Here is a 12,966-nt window from a genome sequence, read left to right as displayed (position 1 = left end):
TCATATTTCCTATAGCGCACGTACATTACAAATATACTGTACATATGTACGGCGTGCGTTGAGTCAACTTTCAGTTATCCTGTAGTTCCTGCGCGTTTATATGCTCAGCTGTTATAATTTGATAAAAATTCATTCGTTTCAATTTCTCTTCTAATTGGACTCCGAACCCCCCGTACCCCGCCTTCGCGTCGCAGGGACGCGGAAAAAAGAGGACGACGAAGAAGAAGAAGAAGAAGAAAAAAAAAAAAAAACAGTATCCGTACGAAAAAATAATTATAATATTTCGCTTAGATTCGCGAGACACGGGGGGCGATCGCTTTGAAGTTCTCCCCGTACAGCGGCGGAGTTCGCGAGAAGAAAACTTCCCCCATCGAAACGTTCATGGGAATCGACGCGGTTTGATCTTCGGCTCGCAACAAAGATTGGAAAAGACGTTTATCGTCGGCGCACCTTCGACCGCCGTTAAGACGCGTTCCGCGACGGATTACACTTTTTCGCGCACACCGTTCCCGTCTATTCCGCGCTTACATCGGCGGACGGGGGTGCAGTGTGACGGTAAACGCGTCGATTCGCGGCACTAGCCGCCGCGCGTTTCGGAACGCGGTCCGCAATCCGCAGACGTTGAGGGCGCACAAGCGTCTATTTCTGCTCTATTATTAGGACCGTAACTATATGAAAAACCGTTGGCTCACACACGGTCGGCTGTAGTAAATTAGCGTAGATTGTAAATGAATGATGAAAAACAAAGAAAATTGGACCGGTTTACGCGGGATACGCGGAGTCGAAGGGGGTAACGCAAGATAAGGAGTTAGCTGTTACGCAGACCTTTCGAAGACGGCGAGAGGAAAAACACGAAACAGAAAAGTAACAGAAAAAGGGTTAATAACGGGAGGCAGAAAAAGGGATGAAGTAATTTGAAAAAAAGAACTAAAAAAGAAACTCACTCACTTTTGCATCCATCCGTACGATCGTCGCGTTATTCTAAGAGGCGTAGAAATTCGCTCTTTTGGGAATTATCGTATACACGTTGAAGTGTCGAGGAGGGGGTTGAGTTTCGTACGACGTTGCAATAAAGTTGAGGGGGGGTGGGAAAGTGGAAAGTGGATCGGTGTAAGTGCGGAATAGCGAGTGGAGTCCGGCAAAACGGGCGGACGATAGTGGAGCAGTACGTAGGTATAGGAGGAGAACACTCGAAGCCAACATCATTGATCCGCACGCGGCCCAGGCGTGCAGGCGTTCCTGACGATTCTTTGTCCCGTTGCCAGGAGGAGGCGATGGAAAGACGAGCGTTTTCAGACGTCCGTCTTCCGCGGTAAAGAAGATGAGAAATCCTGCAAAACCAGCGAAATAAGTCAGGCTCGATATTGCAACGCGGCGGCAGCTGTTTTTTATTTTTTTATTTTTTTCATTTTTTATTATTTTCTTCGTTTCGGTTTTCACGCGGAGTGGTGGTAAATTTTAACGACGATAATCAGCGATATTGTAATTGCGGCGGTCGATCACGACGACGACGACGTAGATTGATCCATGAAATTTTGATTTCGCCAGTCCCGAATTATTCAACGATTTTGTCGAACGTACTCGTGGATAATTCGATAACGCGAATTACAAGTAGATCGAACTTAAAATTCAGGTCGCTCACAATTTATAGAATCGAGCTTTCGACCTAACGACGTTAATTGAAAAAGAGAAGAAGGAGAATCGCTGTTCGGTTGCGTTGGCCTGAGCAAACTATAACGCGAAATGGGCAAACCTGCAATTACGGACGAGTGAATTTCAGATTCGATATACAACTAATCAAAGTACACGTACGTACGTAACCCACGTACTTTGTCCTAGGCTCGAAAGTAAACAGAGATGGATATTTGCTCTCGAGTACAGAGAGATAAGGGAATGACGTATGTGTAGATATGTACCGGTGTTAAACGATACCTGGGCAAAGTACACAGTCGAGTAAACGTACACCCATATTTTCCATTTCACGGTACTACGGCGTGCCTCACGATAATCGAAAATTTCGAGAAATCCTCATCGACCCGCCGTCGAAACTTCACTCTCTCCGTTATTCCGTATCTCGAATACGACGAAGAAAAACACCGAAACACAACGAGGAGATCCTCCAGATCGTTGATTCAGAAGCTTAACGCTTCCACTTACGTTAATACAGCTTATACGTATACCTGTCTCCACCGTTACCGCTTAAATGCCACGAGAAAACTTTAGCACATTTCTTTTTCTCCCTCTCCCCCTCCCCCTCCCCCCGCACCGTTGGGTATATAATTGCGAGTTTTTAAGGTAGGAAACAACTTTTGGAAAAACTTTCGTTCGAATTAAAAGCTCAAAGTTTGTCTGGAACAACAACTCTCATTCATGAAAGGCGTGCCACCTGATGTGCAGCGAGACGAGGTCTTCGCCGTGCATTATACATGTACGCCTAATCTACACTCCTCACATATATTCGTAACTCCGGTCGGACGTAGAAAACGGGTAGTCGTGTAATTTGGGCTGAAAAAACGCTTCGAAAAGACGCACGGATTTCGTCGTACGTGAACAAAAATGACAGCTACACCCGATTCGAATCGAGATTCCGCCAATTAAATTCAGATGCCTCGTTACTTTTCGTGCGGATATACATCCATGCGCGTAACAAAGGTATCCATGCAGCTTATGTACAGGTAGATAGGTGGCTACGTCCGAGACACTCCCAATGACGAGGGCTAGGACTGATTACTTGCGAATCGTCGGCAGCGGTGCACAGAGAGAGAAGAGACGTCGACGAACGTGAATGACGATAAGAATCAGGGTGACCTGCAGCTTCCGATGCGACGTAGCGCCCGTCGCGAATCGGGGGGGTGCTTCGTAATCAGGTCACATCCAAATTACGATTGGCTCTCGAAGCGGCCAAAAAATTCAGCCTCGCCAAATCATATCAGGGATATATGGAGACGGAAGAGAAGAACGATTGTTCAGCGGCGATTCCCCTGTTAACTGGGATTCACCGAGCGAATGAGATGAACAAATATTCATCGTCAATTAAAAGAGAAGAAGAAAAAAAAAAAAAAGACGAAGAAAAAGCACGTATACAAACAAAGGAAGTTATAAAAAAGAAAATTTCGTAGTTGCTCATATTATATGTACAGTATACGTATTCGTACACGCTGTGAATATACCCTACCTATCCGCACGCAGATGCCCGCAGGTATGGAACGTACCCGCGAGTTTATGTAGGTAAAACGCGATGAAACGTTTAAAAGTGGCAGCGCGCACGCGAGTTTACGGTCACGCGAGAAAAAAAAACCTACGTAGAAAAGATAGGTAAAGATAGAGGAAGATAGGAGAGAATTTCTTCATCCAATGAGAAATAAAGGTGAGCTTTTTCGAACTCCAATCGCAGGTAGGATTCGCAATTGTGCATGTGTACACGTGTCTCGTACACACGGGTGAACACACCTGCAGTGGCGCGAAAATCGCGAACGGTTTGATAATATTTCGCACAAAGTTTCGAAACTATACATGTATATCTAAGGCATTCGCGGTATACATTTACAAATTTATATACGAACGATACGAACGCGACGTCGCATGATACGTTGCAATGAATTTTTTTTTTCCATATAATTCGTTAACAAATCATCCTTTTGACGCGTTTCGACGAGAGTTACAATCCGTGACGGAGTGAAATACGCATTACACGTACCTTGAGAGGTTCGCGGTAACCTCATCGCCGGCTCGATTGTTTTATTTATTTATTTATTTGTATTTCTTGATTTTTTTTTTACATTCTTCTTTTCGGTTCGCGATGAATTTTATTTTCAATTTTTTCCACCAAATTTTCGTCACTCGTTCGCGTCTACATTTCCGGTTGGTAATTGCCAATTAAAGGTCACACGGCGCGTACGCGACGCTTTTTCTCCCAACAATCCGTATCCGACGGTTTCTTTTTATCCAACCCCATTATATTTAATACCCGAACCTCGGGGTCTCCACAAATATTATATATATATATAAAATATCGAACAATTTTCTTGTAGACTAACAATAAGCTACTCGGATTTTCCGTTGAGAAATCATCTCTTCGCCACGGATCGCGTTTGCCGCGATTGGATAAAATATTTCCTCGCTCTTGTTTCGACGGATTTTTCATCGAAATAGAAAATTCTACTTCTCGGCAAATATTCAATAAGTGTACAATATATATATATCAGTGCCGCGTGTATAGACGGATGTAAATGACAGGCATTTCGCAACCCCCAACGTCCGCGTCCCCCTCAGCCACAGGGTTTTCCGTCCCGCCCGTATATCGACCCGCGTGAACTTCAAAAGCTCGCCCGGAATATACGTAGTTACATTACATTACGTATTTGGCTAGCTGCACCGGAAGCCAACGCGATATATTTGCTACAAGTTCGTCATCACCCCTCCGATCATTTTTTCCACCCTTCGAATTATGATCCTCGAAAGGACAAAATTTGCAAAGAAATTTCGTTACCCCGATAACCGAAAAAAAATACGAACGGACGGAATCGTGGCGGACCGATGATTTCGTACAGTTTGAAAAATCGAACTTCTACCGATTCCGGCGATGTGAGCGGTAAAAACGCACGTTTCACAATTGATGATCGTTGACGATCGCGTTGAGCTCGAGAATCTCCGAATTTCTCCAAGAATTCTCGAAAATTTCGTAGAGCGACTTGGCGAAATGTTGACCACGTTATACGCTCGTAGTCAAAAAAGGGCATAAATTGCGCAGTTAGCGTAACACAAATAAGCGTACCGTCCGTCGTACAAGTTTCGGTGGAAATTTTGGCCACGCTTTAAACCCACGTCGCACGTAAGCGCGTAGTATATACCTTCTACCGTCTCTATCGACCGAGTCTGAAAACGACGGGAGAGAACGCAGAAGACGTCCTACGGGCGTTGCGGATCCCATTTCCTCTTCCCATTATACGTCAAAACGATCATTCGTACACCAATCGCATTGATATCGATAATAAATTAAGAAAACCTGACCGAAAAATTACGAATACATGGATATCGTTGAAAAAAAATTCGAATCTGCTTATCGTCCTGCTGCTGACGCTAAAAATCGTCGTTCCTTCGACGTTTTCGGTTTTCGTACAACTGTGGGTGGATACAAAAAAAAAAAAAAAAGGATTTTTTGGAAACGACCTGCATTGGAGGGGGGGGGAAGACTCGAAAGATTGATGCGATGTGCATCGCACTACGCATCGTATACCATATATCTGTTGGCTAGAGTTCCGGCCGCACCCTGCACAGGATCGTCTCGTTTGTTTCCTACATATATATGTTTACGCCTAAATGCATTCGTTGCATCGTTCTATGATCCAGGTTTATCTATAAAATACATACTACACCTATTTACATCGAACAAAATTTATATACGCTGAATTACATAGAAACTACATACCTCGGTACATGGAATTCATTTCATTCGATATCGCATACGTTTCGACACGTGAAGGGCTACAGAGGTATACGAGTTGCTGACACGTTGTTCGCTCCGTTTGATACGGAAAACGTATAGAGTCCGTTCGGAAACTACTACCTCCCTTTTTCAACGGAGACAATCGCAAGAGATTCGCGTGGATAAAAAATGTGGCAAAAATGGAAAAGCCGAATAAGACAGTTGAGTCTGGTTGTTTTCGGTATATTTTTTTAGATAGTATTTTTTTTCAAACATTTTCCTCGGCCCGCGAGACGCCACGTCGGACTCTCGGCTTTGAGGGAACGAAAATTTTTCGAGACGTACCTGGACGCGGGTCAGCGAGCAGCTCACGTGCCACCGGACGATAATTCTAGTGAATTTCGCAGCAAGTATAGTAGTTTGGAGGAGCGCAAAAATCCATTAGATGAAATTGTTTTTTCTCAAGCAGCATATTATACGTAGACGTGCAAACTACGACTGTACGCTTTTTACACGTACCTACGCGGAGGATCGCCGCCGATGCGTGGATTAGATCACAGGTACGCGTGTGCGTCCCGACGTCGCAAAAGTCGCCGAAAATTTTCTCTTTCAAATCAATGGAAAACGACGGACGGAGATGCCGATTCGAATCTGAGGAGGAAAAGATCGTTGGACATCGACGTAGAGAATGAACCGTTAATTTATTTATTTATTTATTTATCTATTATTTTTTTTCTCTCAATTCTTTTTCGTTTCATTCAAAGCGCACGGGTTGAGGTCGTAACAGCGGCCTAATTTCGGGATTCATCCGGAGCGCAGGGCCGCCGGTTCCCTTGGAATAAAACAGGTTTTCGAGTTAGGTCAGGATCGGGATTGGCAGGAGCGGTCTTATATGCGTGCGGTGGGGCCGAAACTACCTGTGCCTACGTTGCAGAGCCTTATACATATCGGGGGTTCGCGGGGTGGAAAACCGAGGGAACAGGTGCTTCAAAAAAATCCCAAAAGCAACGCGCCCCCGATCTCATTTACCTCGAACAACGAACGAGAATATATGTGGGGAATTTTTAATTATTGTAATTTATTCGTTTCCCGCACCGAGCGCGATCGGCATTAATTGAGTGACGAAAAGACGCGAGGACGTTTTCAGATTTTCGAATCGTCGACCACTACTCTTTTGTATCTTTCTCCCGAATCCCGACGAGCGACTTTTCCTTCGATAACGCGCGCGACATATTCTCAGGCGTACACTGATTCGAAACGACGAGAGGTTGAAAAATGCGAAATAAACGCGGCTCGTGTCTCGATCCACCCCGTATTCGACTACCGGACCAAGAAATGTGAGGAGGCGCACTTCGATTCGTTACAGTAACGTGAAAAAAATCCGAAAGGATAGCTGAGGTTTCGGTGCGTGAAGAATTATAATATAATCGTTACGAGGGTGCGACTTTGGCGTTATCGACGTATTCGAATAATTAATGACACATAATATATATACACATAAGCTATACGTACATAATCTGCGTCACGATTAGTTGGTTGTTGTTGTTGTTGTTGTCGTTGTTTTTTTCTCTCTCTCTCTCTCGGTTTCGTCAGGTAAAAAACTGGTCCTGTTATAATGAAATGGCCCCGGTGGATAATGACGCCATCGATGAGATTACCCCGCGGAAATATCCAAATATATATACATATATATATACACACATATATACGTGTACATGTGAAATATTACACGTGTGTAATAAATAAAACAGCCTTATACGTACACTCACACCAATGTACGAATACTCGCGCCGTATCTGATCTCCTCTTTCTTTACGCTCTCTCTAACTCAGTCTCTTTCTCTCTCCTCTTCTTCCTTCTTCTCGAGTAATCCTCTTCTCGTTCTCAGTTCTTCTCTACGAAAAGCCCTCGTCGCTTGGGGTGGTCGCCCATACATCAGAGTGCGTTCTTACGCACACCTCTACGATATTGCGTACGTACGTTACCCCCAGACATACCCGAGTCCTCGCGCGTCTCCCCCGCGCCTTCGTGGTACACGGTACATAAAGAGATGCCGTAGACACCTATACAAATGCTGCGGGGAACGTCGTCGGCTGTTGCAGTTTATACGAACGAACGAGATTCCTTCATATCTACGGGCCTTCTTCTTTTTTTCTTCTTCCGTAATCGAAAAATTAACATTTTCCAAAAATTTTTTCTATCGAACAAATCTTATGGCTCGAAAACGAAAAGCTGACGATTGTCGCTCGATCGCTCTTCGTTTTCTCTCTACGTATTCGTAGAGCGTTAGGAAATTTTAGGTCAAGTTCCTCGAGTTTCTCGGCTTCGCTATGCGCGTTGGTTACAAAAATAGCGACGAATTCGAGTGAAAATAAAGAGCGAACAAGCGCCACGCGTGTGTCTCTCAACCCTGTCAGAGTAACCCGGGCCGTAATCATTCATAGTTTCTCGTGTTTCTCGGATACGAAATACGGAACGACGCGACGGTTTTGCGGCGAATACACGCCCCGCACTCCCGTATCGTCGGGCGGTCGGCCTCTAATTAAATTCACGCGTAAAAATCGTGGCAAGGTTAATATTGCACGACTATTTTTACACTACGCGGAAAATGTGCATAGTCAAGTTTCGCACACCGCGGCGTCACCGTAGTTTTACATATATGCAAAAATATACCTCGTACGCACACACACGCACACACACAGACCTCGACATCGCCTAAGACCGTATTACGCCGTTGCCGACCTGTTGCTGTCCCCCTCTTTCAGTCGCTCGCGATGTCTCGCGTTCGTCCCCTTTGGTATAGCTGAAGAGATAGAGCTAGTTTGGTGCGCGGCAGGAATTTATACCGTTTTTTTTTTTTCTTTCTTTCTTTCTTTCTTCTCTCTAAGACCCGAGGAGACCGCGGAGTCTCCTTTCCTCCGGTCCGCGCTAGATCCGACCGCTTTATCGGTTATCTTTCGCAAATTGAATGTACACACCCGCGCCGTCTCTTCTGGGATTCCGAAATCGAAATATTCTCTTTTGTTTTTTTTTTTGTTTTTTTCTCCTCCCCTCTTCATCCTCCTCGCGCACAGATACGGCGACCGGATAACCGATCGTCTCAATTCTCGATATATTTCAGCGGGATTTATCGCGCGTCCTCCGGCAGGACTGCTCTAAAAGCTCTGAATTTTTCTCAAAACGCTGAAAAACCCTGCGGGGGATGAAAAAAAATGGAGGAGGAGGAGCCCTCGAATTCCCCGATTCGACTTCCTGGTCTAATGTTGTTGTTTGTTTTTCTTTTTCTCTCTCCGGTTCGATTTCAGCCTCGGGAGGGGGTGGTCCGATGTTGGCCCCTCCCGTGGCCCAGGGCGCAGGAGGGCGGCCCGTTGTCGGCGGTGCAGGTGCAGGTGCAGGGAGCCTGGGAACCCGTGGACAACAATCCGTCGGTCCGGCGACCGCCCTTTGGCCTTTGACCCCGACTCAGCCATCGGCTTCACCCGGTGGACAGTCGCAGGGCACACCCCCGTTATCAACCACCCCCGCACCGGCCCACGGTCAAGGTAATTATCGACTATTTTTCTTATTTTTCTTTTTTTTTTTGAGAAATAGAGAAAATCAAAGGTCACGTCGAACGCGGTGTTACGCGTCGAAGGAAAACGCGATTCGTGTCTCATGTCGAAATTATCGTCGCCCGCGATGTCGTGTAAAAAGTGAGTAATGCATGAACGGAATGTGTGGTGATTTTGTACTCGAACTATACACGGTTGTGTCTAGGGGCGTTCAAGCGATATACGCGATCTATACCGCGTACAGCACCACCTATGTCAGACCTTGCACCCGCCTCGATATTATTAATTAAACTTGCTTTTAAAGCTGCGAGCTGCAAATTAATTAGTTAATTACATCGCGCGGCGTACGTACGTACATACCACGACTAAGGTAGCGCACGTATACGGTATACGCTCACATCGCGTACCGTGTATCGCGACTTTCTTTTCATCAATTCTTTGTCCGATACACTCAGGGTTTTGATTATTTTCTATCACAACCGCGGTCGTATAATTTCTATCTACGTGACATTATGAATTTCTTTCGCATTTATACGCTGTCGAATACGCGTACAACAGCGGTACAGATACTCGCGTATAGGTATATATATTTGAAGATCGTGTAATTCGCGTTAATTTAGTCGCGGTTTTAATCGAACTGAAAAGTTTCATTTATTTTGATCGTGTGCGCGGTTTTCTTATCGCGGTAAAGGAAATCCGTCGAAAGGTAGATTGCCACAGTTTTATACACGGGTAGGTGGTATACCTATACACGTAAATATATGTACGTACAGATGATACGACGTTACACACGGTGTACGCAAGATAGAAAAATTTGTATACAATATGTAAAAACGGGATTTCCTGCAAGGACACACACGTATAACATACCCCCGCGGTGATCTCGCGGAGTTACGAAACGATTCCTACTATCTCCCTGCGGTTTATCCGTCTCCGTATACATGATAAAAAAATTTATTGAAAAAGATCGCTGCGATTACGACAATAACATTATATATATTTATGTATATATATATATTTTTCATCGATTTTTTCAGGCGTCAGTCGTTATGGATTATATTCGTTATTTCCTGGGAGTAATCCCGGAAGTTACGTGGCAACGACTCCGACTACACCGGGTCCATCGCCCACCAGAGCATACCACGCCACGACTCACAAGGGTAAGAATTTACAATTCGAGCTTATTGTTAGAAAAAAAAATTCTCGCCACCTTTCTAGATAAATTATCATCTCACCACGTCCAACGGACATTGAATTTGAAACGAGGTTAATTATACTTATTTCTGTACATCGCGTACATTTCGATAGCTCGCCGAACACATTACCATCTAGCGCAAAACCCCGAGCGCCTTTTCAAGTCCGCGATTTTATTCCTATATGCGTAGCTGCGTACTACAAATTGGTTTGAAGAATTTTTTTTCCACATATATACCTGCACGTATACACTTACGTATACATATATACACATACGTATATTTCGTACCCACCCCCCCGTTTACATACGAAAATACACAATAGAGCAATTATTCAATTATACATATGAATGCTCAGCGTTGAAATATACCTAAATAGAATTGACTATACCTTGAATATCCGCGCGCGCTTTGCGAACAAACGTACGGGGTGGGGGGGGATATACGTATGGACGGGTAGCGCGAGTCACACATGCACCCTAGTTTTTTTTAACACATTCATACGTACCTGTAGATAGTGTGGAGTAGGATGGACTCTTTTAAGAGTCGCTATTGTCCGAGGCGTAATCCTAAACGCGCCCCTTCACATCTCGGACTCCCGGGTTCCGGTGCCCGGTGCCCGGTGTGCCCCTGTGGCGTAGAAATATCCAATAAAAAGTAAAAAAAAAAAAAACAAACTAAGAGAGAAGAGGAATAAAAAAAAAAAAAAGGGAACAAATCGTGGAATTAGTCTTAGCTTCAGTTCCTCACTCAGTTTGTTCAACTCGTTTGTTTTCACGCTTTCGCGTTTTCCTTCTCTACTTCAACGACCGGCTCTCTTTTTTTTTTTTTATTCATTTCACTCGCGCTTCCATTGATTTTTTCCTCCGTACTTTTCTTTTTTCTTTTTCTTCTTGTTTTTTTTTTTTTTTTCTTTTTTTTTTGCAATTAGCCGTCGCGTATCGCACGCCGATCGAACGAATTCTGTAATTCCTCGTAGCTCTAGTTTGAAGGGGGGTTGAAATTTTCTATAAATTCTTCAATTCCCCACGTAAAATCGATGGCGAACTTATACCCACGTTTTTTCGTATACCTGTATAGGATACCGGGAGTGCGATCAAAGGACTTGTCTAAAATTGAATCTAAAGCGATAAGATTAGACGTAGAATGTAGACGTTTTTTCCCATTACACACTTATGCACCTACCAATGGCGTAAGATGAAAATAATACCTCCCCGTCGAATCGAAGTAAAAGTAACCACTCTGGGCTGATTCCAAATTCTATATATATCTCCACCGGTCTATACATATCCTCAAACTAATTCCCGTATTTTTTTCTCTACTTACATCCTTTCATGCCGCATCAAACGGTCGTCAGTACATACGAATAGGTATGTATGGTAGACAAATAAATAAATAGATAAATAAATGTGTAGAAAAAAATTTTCGCAGTGACAATAAACGAACGGTCGCGGCAGTCGTACGTTTGCCGCGGGTACGAGCAAAAAACTGGTAACGGTAAAAATGAAGAAGCGAAAATTGCAAGTGCGTCGAGCCGCAAGGGATGAAAGTTTTCGTACGCAACGAACAGATACCGTGGCGAGGGGAAAAAAAAAATAATAAACCTCTCAATCGCAATTTGTGAAAACTTTCGACGTTTACGTACGAAACGGAAATCAAAAACGATCGCACGCGTAACTCGATTAATCGAGCTACAAACGGAAGGGGTATTTTCCCTCCCTCTTTCCGGGGTGGGAAATCCTATCCGCTTTTCACCTTGTTTTCCGATTCACCGATATAAACGCGTCCGTTTTTCAGTTTCAGAGAGCGTATTTTCCGCAGCGGTCGGCGTCGGTGTCGGCGTCGGTGGTTACACCTGGGGCGCTCCCACGCCACCTCCGGGATCTCCTTACAGTCCCGTACCAGCGGTGACACAGCTAGAACTTTTGGCAAAGAACCTTGCCAACCTGGCGCCTCCCGCGCAACAAGCTCTCAGTCTTCAGGGGGTCGGGGTTAACGTTGGAAGTTTACATCACACTCAACACACTCAACACACCCAGCACACTCAGCACACCCTCAATCTGGCCGGACTCCATCATCTCCATCACGGTGAGCGTACGATTCATTCGCTCGTCCTTTTCACCTTTGCGGCGTATTGTATAACGAGATCGGAGTCGATAGTTTGTTTTTTTTTTTTTTTTTGAAAATCCCTCAAATTTGTTATTCGTTCGTTGGTTGATTTTCGCTTCGCAGGAGGTATTCATCAGAGCACCTTCTCGCCGCAGCTGTCTCTGGTGGCCGGCAACGCGCCCACGTTGACTATAAATAGTTTTTCGTCGCCAAATTCGAACGGCAACGTCGTACCGACTAGCGGAGTCCTTCTTCAGGAGTATCAGTCGCCGATTTCGTCAAACACCAGCTGTCAAACGTCACTGAGTTCGTCCTCCGCCACCGTTAACGGCTCGACGACGAGCACGAGTGCCATGGTGATCCAGGGAACCACCTACCAAGGCATCACCACCAAACGAAGGGAGGCCTTTTTACCCAGTCAAGGACAGCCGATCAAGCTCGAAAATAAAAGCAGACAACCGCCGTGCGTCTGCAGGAATACCAATGGTCAGTAATTTTGATTAACGTTATAAAAGGCGATAAAAAATGTGTCACACATATACGTACGTATGTAATACACTCCTCAAAACTTCCTGAGGAACACCCGTTTTTTGACAAAAAAAAATTGCTCAACTTCAAACGCTCGTATCTCGGTCAAAAATCATTGTAGAATATTTAAAAAACAAATCATTTTGAAGCTTGAAGTATT

The 12,966-nt window shown here is 44.6% G+C and overlaps 1 protein-coding gene across 3 annotated transcripts in view; it reads left to right on the top strand.

The window, feature by feature from the left end:
- The window catches only part of LOC105683186, a 73,382-nt gene that overhangs the window by 39,937 nt on the left and 20,479 nt on the right, over window positions 1-12,966 (top strand). For 2 of the 3 annotated variants that reach the window (XM_048652532.1, XM_048652531.1), the window contains exons 2-5: window positions 8,731-8,967; window positions 10,014-10,136; window positions 11,967-12,257; window positions 12,402-12,764. In XM_048652532.1, coding sequence (XP_048508489.1) covers window positions 8,751-8,967; window positions 10,014-10,136; window positions 11,967-12,257; window positions 12,402-12,764 — 994 coding nt within the window. In that variant the 5' untranslated portion in view covers window positions 8,731-8,750. The remainder of the gene's footprint in view (window positions 1-8,730; window positions 8,968-10,013; window positions 10,137-11,966; window positions 12,258-12,401; window positions 12,765-12,966) is intronic. The other variant, XM_048652533.1, reaches the window with a different exon arrangement.

This window comes from Athalia rosae, chromosome 3 (genome assembly GCF_917208135.1).
Source record: "Athalia rosae chromosome 3, iyAthRosa1.1, whole genome shotgun sequence".
In the NCBI taxonomy this organism is placed as follows: domain Eukaryota; kingdom Metazoa; phylum Arthropoda; class Insecta; order Hymenoptera; family Athaliidae; genus Athalia; species Athalia rosae.
This window is presented reverse-complemented; position numbering and strand designations above follow the sequence as displayed.